This window comes from Paramisgurnus dabryanus, chromosome 10 (genome assembly GCF_030506205.2).
Source record: "Paramisgurnus dabryanus chromosome 10, PD_genome_1.1, whole genome shotgun sequence".
Taxonomy (NCBI): Eukaryota; Metazoa; Chordata; class Actinopteri; order Cypriniformes; family Cobitidae; genus Paramisgurnus; species Paramisgurnus dabryanus.
In genome coordinates, this window is record NC_133346.1 from 6527843 (window position 1) to 6550950 (window position 23108).

General features: G+C 35.9%; 1 protein-coding gene and 1 long non-coding RNA gene across 3 annotated transcripts; one reads left to right on the top strand and one right to left on the bottom strand.

Moving 5' to 3' along the window:
• Positions 1 to 4250: 4250 nt before the first annotated feature.
• hmgn1b (high mobility group nucleosome binding domain 1b) lies at positions 4251 to 7107 on the bottom strand. 2 transcript variants are annotated; one of them, XM_065261075.2, is made up of 6 exons: positions 6873 to 7107; positions 5760 to 5786; positions 5626 to 5655; positions 5496 to 5543; positions 5315 to 5422; positions 4251 to 5222 (listed from the first exon to the last, which is right to left on the bottom strand). In XM_065261075.2, exons 1-6 carry the CDS (start codon positions 6888 to 6890, stop codon positions 5178 to 5180), a joined length of 276 nt encoding a protein of 91 aa, XP_065117147.1. In that variant the 5' UTR covers positions 6891 to 7107; the 3' UTR covers positions 4251 to 5177. The 2 variants fall into 2 exon arrangements, with proteins under 2 accessions (XP_065117147.1, XP_065117155.1); XM_065261083.2 differs by having other exon boundaries at positions 5508 to 5543; positions 6873 to 7099.
• A 10510-nt stretch (positions 7108 to 17617) lies between these two features.
• LOC135738840 (uncharacterized) lies at positions 17618 to 19795 on the top strand. Its single transcript, XR_010528780.2, has 5 exons — positions 17618 to 17884; positions 18210 to 18307; positions 18448 to 18535; positions 18616 to 18731; positions 18872 to 19795. It is a non-coding gene; the product is annotated as an uncharacterized lncRNA (long non-coding RNA).
• Positions 19796 to 23108: the final 3313 nt, after the last annotated feature.

Below are 23108 nucleotides of genomic sequence, written 5' to 3' on the forward strand. Positions count from 1 at the left end.
AATGTAATAATAAGCACATTGCGATCCTCTTTATATGTTTGTACTTGTTCTATAATAAAAAATAAAAAGGTTTTCATACAAGTTCTTTTTAATAATACAGTCATAAAAATGTTTCACACTGAGATTAAACTTTTTTATTGCTGTGTTTGTGAGGTAATGACAGTATTAACAGTCTAATTTCATACTATGTCATAACAACATCCTAATTTCTAAGTAGCCTATCACTGGAAACCCCATCATAAGGCAAAAATATATAACTTTTTTATTGATTACCTCACAAACACATCAATAAAAAGTTTTTATTATATTTATATTTTTTTCTGGCCAAAAATAAGTTTATAATATATGCTAAATACATTTTGTAGAAAGTTAAGCTTAATTAAATATATTTTTGAATTTGTGAATATATTTAGTTTAAATCCTTCATATATTAACATATATTTCAAAATGTATTTCAGGGGCAACAAATACATTTCTAATTTTATAACCCATATGGCAAAAACATATTTTCCTGGTCAAAATATAAAAGTTTTTATAAAATCTATAAAGTAAATATAAAATGTATAAGTAAAAAATTTTAAGTATATTTTTGCAGTTGAAAATATATTTATTTTGAACCATTTCAAACCTGTTATATGTTTACAGGTTGTAACATACACAGTTTTTCCAATGCAATGTGAAAATAAATGCTTTAAAATATATGTTTTTAAAATATATTTCAGAATATACAAAAAATGGCCAAATATATATTCAAAATATATTTCAACATTTTTGCACATTTATTGTATATTCTGAAATATATTTTAAAAACACATATATTTTTTTTCTGTATGGGCTAGGCTTAAAGTCAATTAATAAACAACAGTTTTATGAAAGATTGTAATAACCCCAATAAGGACTGACGAGTTACTCCATCTCTGTGGTGACATAATAGTCTTGTTTGTATTTTTCCCCATAATTTTTATGATCCAAGCTTAAGGGAAGATAGCCAACCTTTAAAATCCCACACATGTGGCATCAAAAACAGATACTCCTTATTGCCCTAAGGCTAAAGTGGGTAAGACTAAAAACAAGAACTCTTATGTCAAACATTCTCATTACATTTAGAGCTGGAGAAAACATTACAGAGAAAGTTTAGAAGGAGGTAAAGGTCACATTTAGATGGTTCACACGCGGTGTGTTTTAACGGCTCCTTCGAGAAACTATGCCTAGATAAATGGCTGTTTTCTTCTGGTAACTGTTGTTGTTGTCAGTTACTGTGCTGACAGGTGTTGTTTGTGATTCATCTGCCTCATCTCTGATTTACTGATACACAGCTGTTTTCTGTGATATTTTTTTATGATATTCATCTTCAGACAGACAAGACATGACTACAAATATGAAAGTTTTAGGCACTGGAAGCCAAGGGATCAAAGTGGAACTGTGGAACACAGAACTCACAATGATAATAACACATCAATTTGGGAAACTACATACAGTATAGCCAAACAAATTAAATCACATGGGCCTATATCATGAAGCAAGATTAGTTGGCTACCCAGGTAAGTTTGTACCAATCCTGGGTTGTAGCTCAGCTTTCAGTGGTGTTCATTGCCATAACTCATGCTACACGGCTAACCTGCTTCGGGGCAGGTTATGTTCTGGATTAGAGATCACACTCCGAAATCAGCTGTGAGAACAAAGTGATTTATTATGACCCAACTTGAATACTTAAATGTTCTGATTTCTTTGTATGAATTTAATATTTGGTTTGATGGCTACATCTGGTGGAAATGTTGGTCAATAGCCCAATTAGAAATCCCCTTACTGATAAAAATGCTGATGTGTCAAATTCTTATTTTCTCCGCTGTATATTAAATAATATCCTGTCTCTTTTCAGCTTTATAATGGCATTGAATAGTGCCCCATTTTTAGGGGTTTTTACACTAGCACTTTTGCTGAGCACCGAATTTGGCTGAGCAGACGTTGAGTGCTTTTTGCACTTAGTATAAATTGCCAGTGCCTTCTTTTAGCCAAACACAGTTGAGGTTATATTCTTTTAGCCGAACACAGTTGAAGTTATATTCTTTTAGCCGAACACAGTTGCAGTTATATTCTTTTAGTCGAACACAGTTGCAGTAATATTCTTTTAGCCGAACACAGTTGCAGTTATATTCTTTTAGCCGAACACAGTTGAAGATATATTTTTTTACCCAAATACAGTTAAAGTTATATTCTTTTAGCCAAACACAGTTAAAGTTATATTCTTTTAGCCGAACACAGTTGAAGATATATTTTTTTACCCAAATACAGTTAAAGTTATATTCTTTTAGCCAAACACAGTTAAAGTTATATTCTTTTAGCCAAACACAGTTAAAGTTATATTCTTTTACGCCAAACACAGTTAAATTTATATTCTTTTAGCCAAACACAGTTGAAGTTATATATTTTTTTAGCCAAACACAGTTGAAGTTATATTCTTTTGAACACAAACACAGTTGAAGTTATATACTTTTAGCCAAACACAGTTGAATTTATATTCTTTTGAACACAAACACAGTTGAAGTTATATTCTTTTAGCCAAACACAGTTAAAGTTATGTTATTTTAGCCGAACACAGTTGAAGTTATATTCTTTTAGCCAAACGCAGTTGAAGTAATATACTTTTAGCCAAACGCAGTTGAATTTATATTCTTTTAGCCAAACGCAGTTGAAGTTATATTCTTCTAGCCAAACACAGTTAAAGTTATATTCTTTTAGCCAAATGCAGTTGCAGTTATATTCTTTTAGCCAAACACAGTTAAAGTTATATTCTTTTAGCCAAATGCAGTTGCAGTTATATTCTTTTAGCCAAACACAGTTAAAGTTATGTTCTTTTAGCCGAACACAGTTGAAGTTATATTCTTTTAGCCAAACACAAAGTTATATTGTTTTAGCCAAACACAGTTAAAGTTATATTCTCTTAGCCAAACACAGTTGAAGTTATATTGTTTTAGTCAAACACAAAGTTATATTGTTTTAGCCAAACAAAGTTAAAGTTATATTCTCTTAGCCAAACACAGTTGAAGTTATAATATTTTAGCCAAACACATTTAAAGTTATAATATTTTAGCCAAACACATTTAAAGTTATATTCTTTTAGCCAAACACAGTTTGCATTTATAATTAAATACAATCCTGGCTCTTTTTAGCTTTATAATGGCATTGGATAGTACCCCATAGGGAGGTTTTACACTAGCACATTTGGTGTGCAATGAATTTGGCTGAGCAGTCTTTGGGTGGCTTACCAATGCTTCTAATACATAAAAGAAGTAAGCCGGACCAACGTTTGGGGCAAATTAGTGTATGAAAGAGAGTTGTGTAGCATGGCCTTGTTCTAGATCGTATCCCATAGTTCTGTCTGTGGGACAGGACTTTAAAAAATGATGACAAAAGGACTACAAACAAAAGAAACTTGTTAGGACCTCCTACAGAGATTGGTCTACCAAGCAATATACCCTGAGGAATGGTGTTTCTTTGTTATTCACACTAATCAGTTTCTATGGGCCATACATCTGTATGAGGCATTTGGTTCACACCTTCACAGCAGACACATGTGTTGATTGCAACAACACAAAGTTGATTACACATGAAAGAAATATATACATGTTTTTTTTGTTTTATGAACTTGATGACGCAAGCGTACCCCAATTCTGACCAAAATAATGTAATGTGAACAGAGACCAGTGAGGAAATGGGAAGGGGGGTGCAATTGAACTCCTCTTTTAAACCAGGTACGAAAGCACCGTTAAAGCGCATTCTTATATAAAAATCTAATCTATACACTTATTAAATGTCATCTGATGTAAAAAGTGAGGGTTTTTAATCAAATGGGTTTTGGGTCTCAACTCTCTTGTGAACATACAGTTTATATAGTAGGCTGTAGTTTATAAAGTTTGAAATATTAAGCGTTTCCTCATGAAAACCCATCGGTTCACTTCGGAAAAGAAAAGATAAAAGTCATGACCTAGGATGGCTTGAGGGTGAGCAAAATATGGACTTCATTTAAGGGTGAACTATTCCTTTAGTGCACAATGCAACAAACAATGACTAACTTACATTCACAAAGCTAAAAAATATATTGCTCATTGTTAGTCATCTGGTTAATAAATAAAACCCTATCGTGAAGTGTTAGAGAAATCCTTCATTTATCTCAATACATGTAATAAATTAACTATTTACATGCTACATCTACAAAATAACAAATCTTTAGAATCAAAGAGACAACAGGGTATCACAACCGATTTTTATTGGCTTGTTTTATCGAACCATAACACACAGAGATACATCTATGAACAATGATCAAAAGAAACTGTACATTTATATTTGATATCTAAGTCCCACAAAAATATTGCTACTGCTGGTTGAAATGCTTTACAGCTGAAAAGATTTGACACGTAATGACATATCTGTCCCCAATTCTCTGGATGTTAAATAACTGGCTTTGCTGAGAACAGAGATTATCATCCCATGTTTGCCATTTGTACCATAACACACATTGGACTTAGTCCAAAAATAGCTTTTTTCTTCCCCAAAGCAGTTTGACAACGTATTGCGGTACTATCACAGAAAAGACAAAATCAATACACACGAAGCACAGGCTTGACATGAACTCCAGTACTAGAGAATATGTTTATTTAGCAGAAATGATGATGATGAAGAAGAACTGCAGTTAACATATGGAACACAGCTTACAAACGTTCTACAAGTAATCTTTCGCCTTATAAACAATAAACAATGAGTTATTTGCCCATCCCTCCCCCCCAAACACAGATTACAGGTTACAAACACAAAAAATAAAATCCCTTATCGAGCCGATGGAATGTTAGTCATTCGGACAAGCTCAGTAAGATGTCCAGCTGTCTGTAAAGGACATGCTCGCAACCTGCCGCTCGATCTCTTACTTTAAAAGAGAGAGAAAGAGTGGTAAAAAAGCCTGTTGACATTTACGATGATGGTAGTTTTTTTCTGCCCAATGTAAAAATGCTGGATACGATGAGATCACCTCCAAATGTTTCTTTTCTTCCATAAAAAATGTGTCTCTACAATCAAACTACTAAAAAACCTGCCTTTAGAAAATAGTAGATAAAAATATTCCCCTGAATTGTACAAGAAAAGAGGTACAGGGAGTGCTGGTAAAAGATGAGACTTCAGCAAAGTTATTCCCCGTCTTCTTTCTTGTCACCGTCTTCTGTCGCCGATCCCTGGAAAAACATCATCATCAGTGAATATTCGACCCTTAAACACACACACACGCACAGGTGTATAAATATTTTGCAGCGTGCGACCATCTCACCTCATCGTCAGCTTTTGTTTCTCCGTTTTCCGCGGGCACCTCCTCTTTCTTCTCCTCTTCCTTGGACTCCTTCGGTTCCTTAGTTTTCTTAGGTTTGGCAGCTGCCTTCTACAATGCAATGAGTTTTTTATGTTATTGATGGGTTATTATAACACATGAACAAGATTAGGAAGATCAGTACCTGTTCCTTTACCTTTGGCTTGGGCTCTGCCTTTGGGGGTGCCGGTTTCTTAAGCAGAAAAGTTATAACACATTAATAAAGCAATGCAAAGTTAAGTGTCCAAGACTATGCGAAAAGCACAAATACTTACATTTACCAGTCTTTCCGACCGTCTTTTAGGCTGCAAGAAACAACAAATAGATCAGTCTTCACACTGTATTTTAAAAAGACATTATAGCTTATATACTGTTACTGAATTTCATGCATTAAAGAGTTACTGCTTACCTCAGTGACCTCTGCATCATTATTCGCCTATGAGGAGGAAAAAGCAAAATCAATAAGTAAATACTTTTTTAGAAAGATATGCAATGCAAAGGTCATGTGTTCGATTCCACACATGATTATATAAAATAAAATGCATGGATTAATGCAATGCAATGTGCATGCATGCATTAGCAGGACTGTCATATTACATCCCTCCCCTCCCCTATTCCGTCACCAGTGCATCTGTGTTTATGTCCTGCCCCCATTTGCCCACATTGCATTGCTCCGCGTGTCCGTTTGCATTGCAGTCGTGCACGCGCCGCCCCCTCCATACACACTCGGCGCTGATTAATGGAGATCTGCGCTCGCCCCGACCCCACATTCCCGCCATTCACTTTCAAATTCAAAAGAATATACCAGAATAATAGGAAACACCAACCAGGGGCGCTATGACGACGATCACCATTGCATAAGCTGTAACGTGCACGAGCAAAATACATAAGTCGCTGCATTAAACACACGGACGAAGCTGCTGGATAAAATGTCGCTGCACGGAGTTTAAATCATCGGCAGCCATGACACTAAATAAACCCCCCAAGCCCTTTACAAACCGAAGCACGGATATAACTCGTGCATGTGCGATCTCAGCAAACCTCGGTTAAAAATAAGCATCGCGCGTCTAAAAATAAATATCTGACACAGCGATGTGATTTCTTCGATCGCGCGCGGCATCGAACCGCACGTAAACGAAAACTAAAGATCGTTACACCCCCTTTGTCTGAACCGTGTTAGGCAGAGACTTGTAAACACGAAATATATCAACAAATCTTTTTACGTCCACACGTATGCATGCATGCAAAACAAGCTGGATTTAATTAACTCCAACGGAGCATAAAAAAAATCTCAGTCGCACGTTCGCAACGCGTTTATATTAAAACACGGATGTGAAAATAGATAACGTAACGTTAACTGCACACATGCCGTTGCGATTTCGCAAGATTAAGTCGAAAACTATTAATTCAAATTTGCATGCATGCAAAGTAAATGCATTCGTTAGTTTTCTTTTCCCCTCAATACTGCATATTCTAGCAAAGATGGTGCCTTGATAAATGAAGAAACCATTGCGATACTTACTTTGCTCCTTTTAGGCATGGCTGCGGGTTGTTAGAAGCGCAAAAAAAATCAAGGGTGTAAAAACTCGCAGATTTAACGCTGAAAACAGCAACACTTTTCAGTTGAGCACGGTAAAAGATACACAGTAGGTACGATCACAGTGTAGGAAGACGTTAATGTTCCTCCGAAACAAAAACCTGCTCAAACCGGATTGGATTCTCCTCCTCCTCCTTCTTCTTCCCTATATTCAATTCATCACAGCGCGAACCTGACGGTGAATATAAGAACCGTACTATGGCGAAGACTTACCTCATGAATATTACTGAAGGCTCGCTTACGTCACTCGTAAATGTCCATGGAGCGTCCAGTCACGTACGTAATTAATATTCACAAGCCACGCCTCGTTGATAGCTCGATACTGTAATTGGCCAGCAGACTAGCGCCCCCTTGCCAACGGCGGCGCGTTGGCCAATCACGTAAGCCAGTTCGGTGACGGGTCTCTTTCACGATTAATATTAATCAGATTAGCCTTTTCCATCGTAGGATGACCAGATCCGCGTCTCCGCCTCCCGCTCCCCGTGATTGGCCCGCGGAGACTCACAGCACATTTTCAAATCATAGCAAGAGAGCTGTTTGGATACTTTTGCATGTCAATCAGTCGGGGTTTTATTTGTTTTTGCAATGATTTTGCGGGTTAATGGGGGTTATTTTCACTGCTGTTGTCGAGCAAAACAATCCAATTTACGTTAAAATGCACATAAAGACGAATTCATACGGTCATCTGCAATGCAGTTCGTCATAAATGTTACGCAACACGCGCGTTTTTCCTTTTCTTATGGTTTCCAGATGTGTGCGAGTTATTTTGGGAAGTGGATTTGAAACGGACCACAGAGATGTTGTGGTATTAAAGACCCATGTGCATGTAAAGATTTCGAAAGAGAAAATGGCGACGGGACCCAGAAACGTTTCTGTTGTGTCACACCAACACACACTTCAGTTGTTGAAATCGAGTTTGTGAACAAACTGCGCCACTGTGCAACGATCCTGAATATATAAACCACTCACTTTACTTTTTTAAACAATAAAATCTGTATCAATAACGATTAAATATTAACAGCATAAAAATGACCCCAAATAGTGCACGAGGAATAAAATAACACATTTTTATGTGTACAATTTTTTGCACGTGTTGCATGTTTATTTGTAACAACTATTGTAAAGTAATAAAGTAACTGCATGCATGCATACATCAAAGTGGGTGCATGTTTACCAAATACATGCACAACAGATGCACGTGGATGCAGCAATGCACACAAAGCATGTTTACATTTCACACGCTGCTCTTCCTGAACTGGTACAGCACTGTGTTAGCAATGCAAAAATCATGGGTTCAATCCCAGAAAATGTATCATGTATCACTGAATTTCTGTAAATGCATTTCTCTTGGAGTGTGTGACCTAACAATTGTTGTATGTTCTTGCATAGGATTTTTGAGCTGGCTAGGTTCCTTAAAACAGTGTGTGGCAATCTTTAATCTTAAGGTCCACATGTGAATTGCTCCAGTTGGTTCCTGTATTATCATAAAAGTCAGTCCCTTCCTGAAGCACCTTCTCATCTCCTTTTTTGCCAACACCCTTGTGATTTCACAGCAAGACAACAGCACCTCCTTCCCCGCTGGTCCCCTCCCCCATGAAAACATTGCACACTTTTCTATAGGCCGTGCTTCTGGGCGGGAAACTCTAGGCATACTGCTTTACAGGCTCCCCTCCTGTGTGTGTGTGTGTGTGTGTGTGTGTGTGTGTGTGTGTGTATGCACGCATGTAATCGTAAAGTATTGGGACGGGGGTGGGTGCAGTGGGTGTGGCCGCTGAGTTTCAGATAACAGGTCACCGTTAGAGGTTTGTGACTGTTGCCGTCTTTAAAATCCAGCTGTAGCGGAGCTGAGACAGGAAGGAAAGGGGCACAGAGTTGAGCTGGGCTCCATCCTATCACCTGCCACAATGTTTTACCTGCATGAGTGCCTTTATATTACCATCCCTGTCATTATTTAGTGTAAGCACAGAGGTATTTTAATTACAGGTAATAACTTAATGCAGTCTACCAGAAGTAAGCTCTGATTGGGTATAAAGATGTTTATATTCGCCCAGCTGAAATGAAACCAGACCTGCACGGGCATGCCAACACAAAGTATTTGTGATCTTACCATGTTAGTTTTGTGATAGGATTAGCAGAGGTTGATGTGTTGTAAGCGTGCTAGATAAAACATGCAGGGTTGTTATGCATAGAAATAAAAAAATAATATGACGGTCATGCAGGAGTGCATATAATCAGGCAAGTGTAAACCGCTGAATATATGGATCGGTAAGTGGATTTTCACGCCCATCTGGACGTGCATGTAAAGCCCAGATTATACAAAGTAACAACGGGATGTAGCAGGGGTCATTGAGAGGAGCAGATTTAGTCTAAGCAGAGAGGTCCTGTAGGTGTTTTAAATGAAAATGTTTTGATTTTTTATTAATTTTGTTTTATTAAAACTAAAAAATTTCGTAAAATGTATGCTTTTGTGGATAGCACACAGCTCATGATACAACTGTAACCAACAGAGGCCATAAAATATATACTAAAAGTTCGAAAGCCTGCTGTGAAGACATATCGGTTTAATTGATGGACCGACTCTCAAAGGGAAACTCCACTCTTTTGAAAATATGGTAATTTTCCAGCTCCCCTAGAGTTAAACATTTGATTTTTACCGTTTTGGAATCCATTCAGCCGATCTCCGGGTCTGGCGGTACCAGTGGCGGAGCCAGAGGGGTGTCAAGGGTGGCACAAGACACCCTTGACATGTCACTGGCCACCCTGTGTGCCCCCCCAAATTTAATGCGCTACTTTCACTTAATCGCTATGTTTATTTTCGACGTGCGGCACATTGTTAAAAACAAACATTTTGAATATTAACCCTCACTGCAGTCGCGGCGCAAACTCTATATTTTTCAATCACTGCGCAAAGAGACTTGGATTACTCTGCTGATTTTGGACATACAGATATGATTTATACATCATTTAAAACGTTAAAGTGTCATTTTTGTGTGTCTATAAAAACTGAATGTTGTGCTTTTCACAAAATTAAGAAAATATACATGATGCGCGTTCTGTTATCTCTCCATCAGTGACGTCTTTTCAAAAACGCGTCAGAAAAATTACTGTAACTTAACAGAGATGTATAAAGTACTAGCGACCCAGACTTGAGTAAAAGTACAAGTGCTCTATCAAAAAAGTGACTTGAGTAGAAGTTGAAGTGCTCTTTAAGCACAGCACTTAAGTGGAAGTACTAAAGTATTAAACATGCTTTGTACTTAAGTATTGCAAGTAGTTTATTTTAAAATATACTACTCAAGTACTGAAAGTAAAAGTACAAGTATTGTGTAATGTAGTTATTAAAGAAAACAGTCAAAAGTTTGAATATGATATTGTTTATATTATTTCAAATGTTTAAGCTAAAGGACACTCACAATTCCTTTGGCTGTAGCAGGAGTACAAGGACATGAATGTTCAGATAATTCAGATTAATTTAACTGATATGGCGATAGAGAATTCAGAATTAATGAAATATTTGTAGATAAAATGGTAATAGGTAAAGGTACAAGGTGTTTCATTGAATTTAGGTTTCCTTCTTTCGCGCACACTCGCCCTTTCTTGCGCATTCTCTCTCTCTCTGTCTTTCTCGCGCACTTTGGTTCTCTCTTCGCTTCACATTTGTCCACAACCCCGGCTCATATTTGTAAGTGAGAGGGAGGGAGGGGTCGCACTTCACTATCTCCAATTGGTTCAAACCACCATGTGACCATGATTCGTAACATTTGAGAGTAACGAGTAACTATGCAGCACATAAAAAATGTATTGGAGTAAAAGTATTAAACTCAAAGAAAAAATGTACTGAAGTAAAAGTGGAAGTAGGAGAAAAAAATAATACTTCAGTAGAGTACAGATACTGTCTTTTAGTACTTAAGTACAGTAGTGAAGTAGTTCTACTTCGTTACTATACATCTCTGTAACTTAACGAATACTTTTCATACCATCAGAAGATAAATGTCATGTCTACATAATGCTTGGAATCTCTTTAAAATGATGTAAGTGAAGTCGTACATTGCTTATACTACATGATTTCACCGTATATGCTGGAAGTGTGGTAATTTTCTTCTGGACTGAATAAAGTCTAAGATTGCCAATTCTTTTTACAACAAAACCCAGCACCATGTTTTTATTCTTGACCTGATCTTTATAGGCTACTTTATGATTGTTAATTTGACTGGATTGCCACATTGAACTTGAAAGCGCGACGCGCATATCCGATAGTGCGCGTGCACACCCAGAGCTTAAACGACTTCATGTTCGCGTCTTATTGGCTTAAACGGACAAATGCTCATACTGTATGTCAAAATAGCTGTCTTGGTGATTTCAATACTAAACATTTGGTTACTGTACGTCTTAACGATTAAAAATTTGATTGCATTCGGTCTCAAGGGGATCACACACCAGCCGCGCAGCTCAGCGTCGCACCGCATCGCGTCGCGTCTAGGACAACTCGGAGGTATTGTAAACCGGAAGTGCACATTAAATAGCGCGAGCTTCGTCAGATAGCGTCTACTTCAAAGTGCTAAATAAACGTTAGCAGCCAATGTTCATCGTTAATGATTTGGGACAAATATGATGTTATTTAATGTTAAACTATGTGAGTGGCGCTTTGTGGCGCGACAGGGATTTGAGCAAATTCCTGAGTCACAGCTGGGCGGCGCGGACAGGCTGATTTTTTCTGATGAACACAAAAGAAGATATTTTGATAAATGATGGTATGCACACAGCTGTAACCATTGACTTCCATAGTAGGAATAAAAACAACATGATGGAATTCAATGGATATACCATTAATTGAGTGCTCCATCATTTATCAAAATATCTTCTTTTGTGTTTATTAAAATAAAATACAGGTTTAGAACAACATAAGGGTGAGTAAATGATGACAGAATTTTCATTTTTGGGTGAATCCCTTTAACAGACAGTAAATCAGATGTAAGAAATACAGTAGAAAGATTTAAAATTCATCCATATTATGTTTACATATAATGCGATCAAAAGATTCATTTATGCTTTCTTGATACATGGTTACACATCATTTTCTTTTATGGACTATGGACCCCCTAAAGTAGCTTTGGCCACCCCCTGGCCACCCCATTAAAAAATTCTAGTTCCGCCACTGGGCGGTACCACTTTTATTATAGCTTAGCATAATCAATTGAATTTAATTAGACCATTAGCATCGCGCTAAAAAATCACCAAAGAGTTTCGATATTTTTCCTATTTTAAACTTGACTCTTCTGTAGTGACATCATGTACTAAGACTGACGGAAAATTTAAAGTTGCGATTTTCTAGGCAGATATTGCTAGGAACTACACTCTCATACAGGCGTAATAATGAAGGACTTTGCTGTTGTAACATGGCTGCAGCAGGCGAAATGACATTACGCAGCACCTAAAAATAGTATTGAAAGTAACTAAGGGGACTATTTTCAGGCACTGCGTAATATCATTGCGCCTCCTGCAGCCATTTTACAGCAGCAAACTCCTTGATTATTACGCCAGAATGAGAGTATAGTTCCTAGCCATAACTACCTAGAAAATCGCAACTTTTAATTTTCTTGTCGGTCGTAGTACCCGATGAAACTACAGAAGAGTCAAGTTTTTTTTAAATATCGAAACTATTTGGTTATTTTTGAGCGCGATGCTAAATGGTCTAATCAGATTCAATAGATTATGCTAAACTATGCTAAAAGTGGTAGCGCTAGACCCGGAGGTCAGCTGAATGGATTCCAAAATGGTAAAAATCAAATATTTAACTCAATGGGAACTGGAAAATTAAAATATTAAAAAAAAAAATTGGAGTGTCCCTTTCACAGCTTCCTGGGTGTTGTTGGAGGTGTGTCTAAGGCCATGTTTACATTAGAGCATTTGCGTTTTAAAACGGCATTTTAAAATGAAAACGATCCTCGTTTATACTGGCATTTTAAAAAGAATCTCCATCCACACTATACACCACCATAAACGCATGAAACATGACCAATCATGTAACTGGGCATGCGCATAAAAATGTAAAATAACTTATTACTCTAATAATAGCTTACCTGCACGTTTACGCAGCCTAGGGGTGTGCGATATTGACAAAAATTCATAGCTAGATCCTTTGCCGGCCACTACAACAGACACTATTTTTTAACCTATAAAAATGTGTTTGGGAAAGTCTTGTACTGTTCTATCTACCCCCTACAACATATTAATATGATTAATAGGTTAATTTTTATTTTATAACTAAACAGAAAGGTCTTTATGATTTAAAAAGAAAGAATTCAAGTGAACAGTACTAAACAGTAGCGAACTTGAAGCAAAAAATAAATTTTAGCAAATGCAAACTTCAATCAAACATAGTAAGAGGTGAAGTATTAATTTAGCCTACGAAATGCTTATTGCATTAATTTTTAAAAGTGTGCGAGGTCCGTGCACGTCCTCCGCTAGCAACACACAAATAGCTAAAAGCGCAACGCCTAAAAGAGCATTATATATTAATGACGATGAGTTTATTGTTTTTATTAATTTATATTCACAAAACTTATCAACAAAACATCGATTCAAATTAAGAGACAAATTATCTGAAACGAAATTCATTTTAAAGTAGCAAACAAAACTTACATTAAACTGGAAAATAATTTCTGACCCATTACAATTCTCCCTTCATATTAGCCTTTACAACGCCTATATGGCATTTAAAATTACAGTCTATCTTTCGTAAGCTAACTAAATTTAAACAAAACATAAACACTTATACTGTTCTAGCTCCCCCCTACAACATATTAATATGATTAATAGGTTAATTTTTATTTTATAACTAAACAGAAAGGTCTTTATGATTTAAAAAGAAAGCATTCAAGTGAACAGTACTGAACAGTAGCGAACTTGAAGCAAAAATAAATCAGCAAATTCAAACTTCAATCAAACATAGTAAGAGGTGAAGTATTGCTTTAGCCTTTACCAGAAATGCTTTTTGAATTAATTTTTAAAAGTGTGCGAGGTCCGTGCACGTCCTCCGCTAGCAACACACAAATAGCTAAAAGCCAAGCGCCTAAACGAGCATTATATTAATGACGTTGAGTTTATTGTTTTTATTAATTTATATTCACAAAACTTATCAACAAAACATCGATTAAAATTAAGAGACAAATTATCTGAAACGAAATTCATTTTAAAGTAGCAAACAAAACTTACATTAAACTGGAAAATAATGTCTGACCCATTACAATTCTCCCTTCATATTGGCCTTTGCAACGCCTATATGGCATTTAAAATTACAGTCTATCTTTCATAAGCTAACTACATTTAAACAAAACATAAACACATTAAACCCAACAATACTCAAACATTCATATAAAACAGACATTATCTATAAGGATACATGTTCAAACTATCCGATATAGCGTTTATAATAGCTGGTTGGTAGATGTTTACTATTTTTGGCAAAACCTCCGTAACAAACCAACATTTACATGAATAAAATAATTTTTACTTTGAAAATGATGCGCTGTCACGTTAACATCAGCTGTTCGTTTACATAAGACTCCGTCTATGTTCATTTACACTCAGAGCAACGTCTGAGTTCTCAAACTAAAACGGGGTCTTCAGCGTTTGCGAACGAATCCGTTTATGAGGGTCGAAAACGGTGATGTAGTGTAGATGAAAGGCGTAAACGTAGCAAAAGTAACGCGTTTTAAAGGATAAACGCATTAATGTAAACATAGCCTAAGACAATGACATCAAGGTTCACCAACTTTTTTGCAGTAAAGTTTTATTACCCAAACTGTGAATCGCAAACACAATTGATGTAATGATAAGGACCTCGGAGAACAGTAACTTTACACAATGATGAGGGATAGGGCAGTGGATATAAACACTGCAGTGGTATTAGTGGTCACAGCCGCAGGGGATCAGGGGGCTTCACCCTCCCCCATCATATAGATTATTTCCTGCTTGGAGCATACACAGCAAAATCACCAGTGTTAAATTTTCAGGGATGGTGTTAAATACACAGTGTTGATGTTGTTTTAACACTATCTGGTAATAAAATAACACTGCCATTGCTAGGCCAGTGTTATATTCACGACAGTGTCAGTGTAAAACAAGGGTGTTATCAGATTTCACTCTGAGCGGTGTAAATTAAGCCACGCCTCCACTAAACATATCCTGTCAGGGATTTTACCGCCATTTTCTTTCACAGGAGGACTGAAGAGATCAGGTAAATCAGTCTCATAATATTCACATGGTTTAGCTAAATTAAACTGTTATTTCTCTGTCTGACTCTACGCAGCCATATGCCAAAAAAACCTAAATAAGATATTTTTCCCATTTTATTTCCCCTTTGTTCGTTATTTGGTTCAGTTTAATCAGAGCTACCTTGTGTTACGTTGTTCCCTTGTTAGTTTAGTATAAAGTTAAACTGCTAGCTAAAAGTTTTAACCAATAAGGATAATATTAACAGGAGATATGAACGAAAGAATTGAACCATGATAAAACGCGACATGCACTACAAATTGAAGGTATGAAATTAAGTTAAATGAAAGCTCGTTTATTCACCATATGATGCTCGTTATAAGGTAATCATATAGGCTAGATACCGTGAGTTAACGAGGTCGTTTACATGCACGTGAGTGCACGGATATCGGTTAATTATTCAAATTACTGAAAAACACGGAGAAAACCGCAACCGCATCGTCATGTGTTTTTCTAAGATGTATGCAAACAGGGGAAATATCGCCAAACCAACAATTAATTTGACCAAAACCTCACAATATATCATAATTTGTATGCAAGTAGAGGTAGCTGCAGGCTGGAGCAATGGGCGTGGCAAGAGGTCAGAAAGAAATGGGGCGTGCCACGAGGAATGGGGCGTGCCGTAAGGTCTTTTCAGTTGGACGCGAAAAGCTTCCTGATCCGCATAAAAGCGAGCCCTAAACTTAATCACTATATATTATGTTGCTTGCTGATGTATGTATATAAACAATTTTATCGTAACACACAGAGCAACACTCACACGCTGTTTGCTGATTCACTCACTTCTTTTACTGCTTTATTCAGTACAGAACTCACTCTAATATAGAACACTGTTGCCCCCTAATGGCAACACTTCATATAGCACAATATTTAGCTGCATATATAACACTATACAAAATACATTTCTTTCACTGTAAAAATAACAATAATGATATTGAGAATTCATTCAAAAGTACATTACCTTCGACACCTTCTGTATGACGCGGGTTACATGACGTCATCACCACCGCAACTTTTTCAGGATCAATCATTAAAAACATTCATAATGTTTGTGATAAATGCCCTTTTTGTAAAACATCACTTAAAGATATTAAACATTTATTTTTGTATTGCCCTTTTTCTATTTCATTTTGGACTGACTTCAAAATAGGTTTTCCTACAATAGAAATTCCCAGTATTAGAATTTAGAACCTCATGACATTTTACTTTGTTTCCAAAACCCATATTTTTCTGGAAAAAAATATATAATTAAATTATTTTGTCGACGTTTTATATGCATAATACACACATAAAAGAAACCCTCATATATTACCTTTTATAAGACCCCGCAGTATACTTTGAAACCCTTTCAAACATGAGATCACAAAACAAAACGTTTTTGAAAATATCTATAACTACTTTGATTCAAAAACTTTTATTTTTGTATTCGTTTGTATTTTTCATTTTATACTTGTTATTCTCCGATTTACACATTTTGAGCTGTAAAATTACAATGCTTTGTTTTCATCATTTTTATTGCATTATACTTGAAATGTCTGTATTTGAACTAAATAATAAAATAAAAAAATCATAAAAAAACTAATTATTATTTTAAAGATAAAAATGTATCTAAAAGTAATGTTATTTTTATAAAAATGGTACAGCAAATGTTTTGGCTGTACAAAGGCATGTACGTGTTTGATAAAACACTCACCATATAATTATTAAATGAAGTAAAAACGGTTTAATAAACTTCTTTTAAGTGACATTAATCAATTAAGCAAAACAAACACCATTTTATCCAAAAAACATTTATTCAGTCATTTTTACAATAATTTTTTTGAAACGTCAATTGAAGTTGTCATCAAAGGCTTGTGTTCTTGTGTTCAAAACTCATTCCTTCGAACAGAAGCCATCAAACTCTCTATCTAAATAGAACGCATAGTGACCCCCTTCATGGCGAACCGCGCGAAATCTGTGGCTTTGCAAATGGCTTTGTATCACAAGGTCTAACAACACTGAGAGCACAGAACGGACATCGACATAAATCGCCGACTCGGATGTCTTCGATGCAAATGCAGTCATTAATTTTTCTCACTGTAACATGTATCTGTCAACAACAATTAAATAATCCCCGAAGCAGAAAAGACGTTAAGCAAAGAGACCATCAAATTATATCGCACATGTATTATATCCATCTTCTTCTTTCCTTCAAAAGAAAATTACGATTTCATTTTAGCTAAAGGAAATGACGTATAACTATGGTTACGGCTGATTGGCCAACGCAGTTGCCCGGAGGAAGCTCCTTTGACCAATGAGAAACCTCTTACCACGCCCCTACCTCTTGCCACGCCCCTACCTCTTGCCACGCCCATTGCTCCAAGCTGCAGCTACCCCTGTCTCTTTGTATGCACAGATTGGATGCATTGTGTGTTGTAAGCTTTTCGTGGCGCTAGATGTCAGACAGATGCAAATGGCAAATACATACGGAAGTGTAAAACGTGTATGGCGAACATTTGTTTTTTTCTGTCATTATAGATGCTAGTTTGGTGAAAGTTCACACTGAGTGCTTCAAATCATTCAGAAGAGATGCTGTTTTTAGGGCAGTTTATTAAAGAAGACCTGACATGGATGACTTCCAATGAGAAACGACTGCTAATACTTATATAAATTCATTACAGAAGGTAAGTTTATATATTTATACATATAAATCATTTTATTTGACATAACTGAACAGTTAACCAATCTTTTTAGTATATGTAGTTTTGTACATATTATGATTATTATTATTAATCTGGAAAGAAACTCACATGACCTGCTGCCAACTTTAATAAAAATATATTATCTTCTCATACATCGTTTTGCTATTGATATCATATTAAATAGCAATCAATTTGATTACTATTTTGAAAATGTATAAATGAAGATTCATATTGTCTTGAGTGCTGTTTTTAATATAAAAAGAATGTTGAGTTTTCAGAGTCTTTATTGTCATTTTTTTTGTGATAGGACCCTACCAGACTATATTTGAATACGGCATACCCATGAATTCTGGAACTGTTATTCCTTAACCCAGTTTGGAGGATAAGAGCTTACCAACTAGTTATGTGAGTACACACAGTACATTAGTACTGTACACTGTCCCTAACATGATTTATTATACTGAGATGATTTTGATTCAAATAACGGTTAAAACTGCACCCTTTTTGGTATTTTCTTGACTCTTTTTGTCTTTGAAAATCTGCAGAAATATGCTGTATTGTGATGTATTGCAAAATAGCCAACATACAACAATATGGATGACCCTCTGTCTGGTCAACAGGAGTTTAAATATGGTAAGTGTACATGGGTTTGCTACTTTTACGGTTTTAAAGTTTAACTGTATACTCATGGTGTTTAAATTCTGTTTTGCTAGGACGGGACAGTGATGTGGCAGCTCTTCCCTGGCTCATTCACCTCTTGCCTTTCATTTGTGAAAGGAAGAAAGAAGAAAGAGGGTCAATGTGCAACTGAAGCTACTGATTGTGCTATGTAAGTTTTTTTAGTATTTTGTTCTAGTTATTTATTCAGCAGTTAGTTTGCTTGCATTGTTCACCCCATGTAAATGCATACAAGTTCATAAATACACATCAAATACATTCATCAAATACACTCTCTTAAAACACACTTAGGTGATGAGCATCAATCCATGCTTTGAGGGGTATGAATCAGCACAGCCCTGCCTGCACTGCGCTGGGAACAGAAGTTGCATCCAGAATTTTTGCATCATTCTGGACCAAAAAGCCATTCCCTCCATGATGAAGACCACTGATGCAGCCTTCCACTACATCATGAGTAAAACAACTACAGAACTAAATACCAGGTTGGAACGTATTTAAGAAAAATGAAACGTCTTTTGAATTGAAATGTCTGTTTTGTTATGGAAAAATCTGTAGTATTGTGAAGGATAAGCATTTCTGCCTGCCAGTAAGGTAATTGCAGTGTATTTTAATGTTCAAGTTTTGAGTAGGGTGGCTAATTTTTTTTTAACTCATTTGATTTATTAAAGACCTTATAATAAGTGGTTTTCATGTCACTGCGCTCTGGTATAAGATAACTTTCATTATTCCATACTGTATTCTGTTTCTAATTGTAGCTGAGGTATTTAAATAAGCAGTGTTAAATGCAAAGTGTTGTGTGTATCAATGTAAATATTAAATGTGATGTACTTTAATAAAAAGAGGTTTTGCAATATTTCTTGTCATTTGTCTTTTATAGAAACAACCCATTAGCAACAAAAGTGGCTATTAATCAGTATTTTAACACTTAACATTGTTGAATTCACATTACACTGGTGTTGACCTTAAATTAGGAGTGTTAATTTTTAACACTGTATTTCTGTGCCAACACCAGTGTAGTGTGGAAACAACAATGAATAGTGTTGAACAAAGTGTAAAATTTAACAATATTGAGTGTTAAATTAACATATAATGAGTGTTGTTAAATTAACACTACACTTTTGACTAAATTAACACAGTGTAGTGTGGACACATATACACACTTTTCCAGTGTTAAATTTGACACCCTGGGTGTTATTTTAACACCAGTGATTTTGCTGTGTAGGGGGCTTTTTATGCCTACAGTACTGCTATCTGTTTATAAGGGCCAGTTTGACCACTTAAACATGATGTGTATGTTTTTTACATAAATATTTTGTGTAGATCACCTCTCTGGAAATAAAGTAGTAAATGATAAAACAGACAAAATAAATTATTGTGTGTATGAGATTAAAATGTCATTTTAAAACAATATAAATGAATATTTTTATATTTTTTTAATATTTATCATATAAAATCTGACACAATCATGGTGGTCAAAGTTTTATGATTTATTGCTATCATTTGTATGGTGCACACTTTACAGTTTTTTTGACCAAGGAAAATAGGGGAATTTCATTACGTTTGTTTACCGGCACGTAACACCACTAGAGGCCGACAAACGCACAGGAACTTGCAGTTTCTCTTTGCATCGGTTTATATTCAACATTTGTCTCTGTTGCATGCTGTGATTGTCACATGCAATTAACCCCAAAGATGGTATTTTACAATATGTTTCTGTAGCTCACATGGTAGAGCATTGCATTAAGAAAACAGCGAACATGCATACTGATGAAAATGTAGCTTGAATGCACTAAAAGTCGCTTTGAATAATAAATCATGAAATGAACTGTAACTCTTAAACTACAGAAATTAAATGCATGAATTTTAAGCAGAACCTCATCTGTGAGTACAGTAAAATGGTGCAATTGGAATACAATAAAGGCTTTGGTCAAGGGGCAAAAAGCCCCATAACATGCTTGAATCACACTTTTCCAAACCTGTAACTTATGGGCTAAGAAATTAAAAATATAAAGATTGAGCATTCCTATATTAATGTATGCGCTCTAAGAAGCCTTCCAGTTAAAATAACCAATCATTTATTGATAAAGATATGATTCTTTGTGGGAGGGGCTCTGTACAGAGTTGCATGAGACGCTTGCCAGCAGTAGCAGAAACAATCTAAAAAAATAGTTTTTAGCACAATTTGAGCTATGGTACAGTTGCACTATAAAAAATGCAGCATGACATTAAAACAACTTGGTTTAGCAAGTCAATTCTACTTTAAGTTTTGACCTGTAATAAATTGTCATTAATTATTAAAATAAGTTAAAATTGTTTAACTTAATTTGTCAAGTAAAAGGAACATATAAAATGATTTGACAAAAATGCTGCATTTTTTACAGTGTGATGTCAGGTTTAATTGTTGATCATAAATATGTTGTTTATTTGTGATGTTAGCACGCAATTTAAGAGGTATCTATGTTTCCGCATTCAAGCTCATAGGACTTTAGTCTGTAGAGGCATTTCAAACATGGCCACCTAGTGGCATGACTTCCCTAAAGGGACTTTGATTCTGTATATACAATTTAAAGGAAAACACCACCATTTTCAATATTTATCTATGTTTTTACCTCAACTTAGATGAATGAATACATACCTATCTTTTTTCAATGCATGCACTTAATCTTTGTACAGCACATTGTGAATGTATTAGCATTAGGCTAGCCCCATTCATTCATTAGGATCCAAACAGGGATGAATTTAGAAGCCACCAAACACTTCCATGTTTTCCCTATTTAAAGACTGTTACATAAGTAGTTACACGAGTAAGTATGGTGACACAAAATAAAACGTGGCATTTTTTAAGCGAGAACTATATTGTATGACGGAAGAGCGCTTAGTTTTCAGTACTTCGACCTTGGCGCAGTAGCATAATCACTACTGACTACTCCCCCGCTCACTCAAAATATCTGTCAATATTACCATATATACCAAGGTTTTTGTCCTAAAATAATGAGGGGTCGTCTTATATTCGCGATACAGACAAAATCACGGGGGAAAGGGATAAAGCAAGGGGAAACAGTAGAGGGCGCCAACACGATAGGTTAGATGTGTTTGATTAAAAGCAGATGATTATTTTCTATCTATCTTTACAGTACCACAGTTACATACATACATGAGCCTACATAATTATTGCATTTTTTGTGAAAAGGTTATTCATGTTTGTCACTCATTCATTCATTAATTTGTGACAAATTAATCAAAATATTTAATGAATGGTGTTAAAATGTTTTTACAATGAATTATCACTAGAATTCTCAAAATAAAATAATTTTCTGTTCAAAACCAGATTTTTTCCACAAAATCTCTTATTTTCCCCAAAAATAACTCTGGAAAATGAAGGGTCGTCTTATGGCGCTTTTCCATTGCATAGTACCCCACAGTTTAGTTTGGTTTGGGTCAGCTCACCTCACTTTGGCGTGGTTAGCTTTTCCATCGAGTTCTATTCTAAACCTTTGGATGTTTTTCATCGCTAAATGGGAGTTTGGGAACTTATAGCAGAGCAGATGACAACATGTTTGCTCGAGACAGCGCAAGCTAGCATGACTGCGCCTGAGGTCAAAGTGCTGCAAACTAAGTGCTCTTCTGCCATACAATATAGTTCTCAGTTTTTATCCTCTTAAAAAAAAATCGCCATGTTTTATTTTGTGCCACCATACTTACTCGTGTAACTACTCATGTAACGGTCTTTAAATAGGGAAAACATGGAAGTGTTTGGTGGCTTCTAAATTCATCCCTGTTTGGATCCTAAGGAATGAATGGGGCTAGGCTAAATGCTAACACATTCACGAAGCGCTGTACAAAGATTAAGTGCACGCATTAAAAAAAGATAGGTATGTATTAATTTGTCTAAGTTGAGGTAAGAACACAGTAAAATATTAAAAAACAGTGATGTTTTCCTTTAACAACCATATTGTTGTCACTTGAACAGAATTGAAAGAGCAAAGAAAGCTAAACCCAAAACGGATCAAATTGTGTGACACCCATCGAAGACTCAAACAGAACTCCAAAAATACAAAATACATTAGAGACACAGTGCTCAAATTATACTCCCATATCACCACAGGCAAGGATGCAATTCGAAGACTAAATGAGCCTAAACTGCACGCAGCACAGCCTGGAACCGACTACAACAACAGCAAAATCTTTCTAACATCTACATTCTGATTTGCATCATGTGCAAAACAACATGGGACCAGATAAAAGTATCTACTACTTAAATGCTATGATCTGTCTGACTGGCTGTAACTTTAATCTTTGACCTTGTGCTTTGTCTCTCCCTCCCACTGACTCTAATCAAATGTGTGTCTCTCCCTAGGAGCTCATGCTGATAAAGAACTTCACACCTGCTCCCATTCACCTGACTCACACGTGCCCCCTACAGGCTCATTCAGACACTGCACCTCCTCTAACACAGGACCTTCAAACACAAAATCATCACAAAACTAATCAGTACACAGCGTGAACTAGTTCTATAAAGTTCTCATCT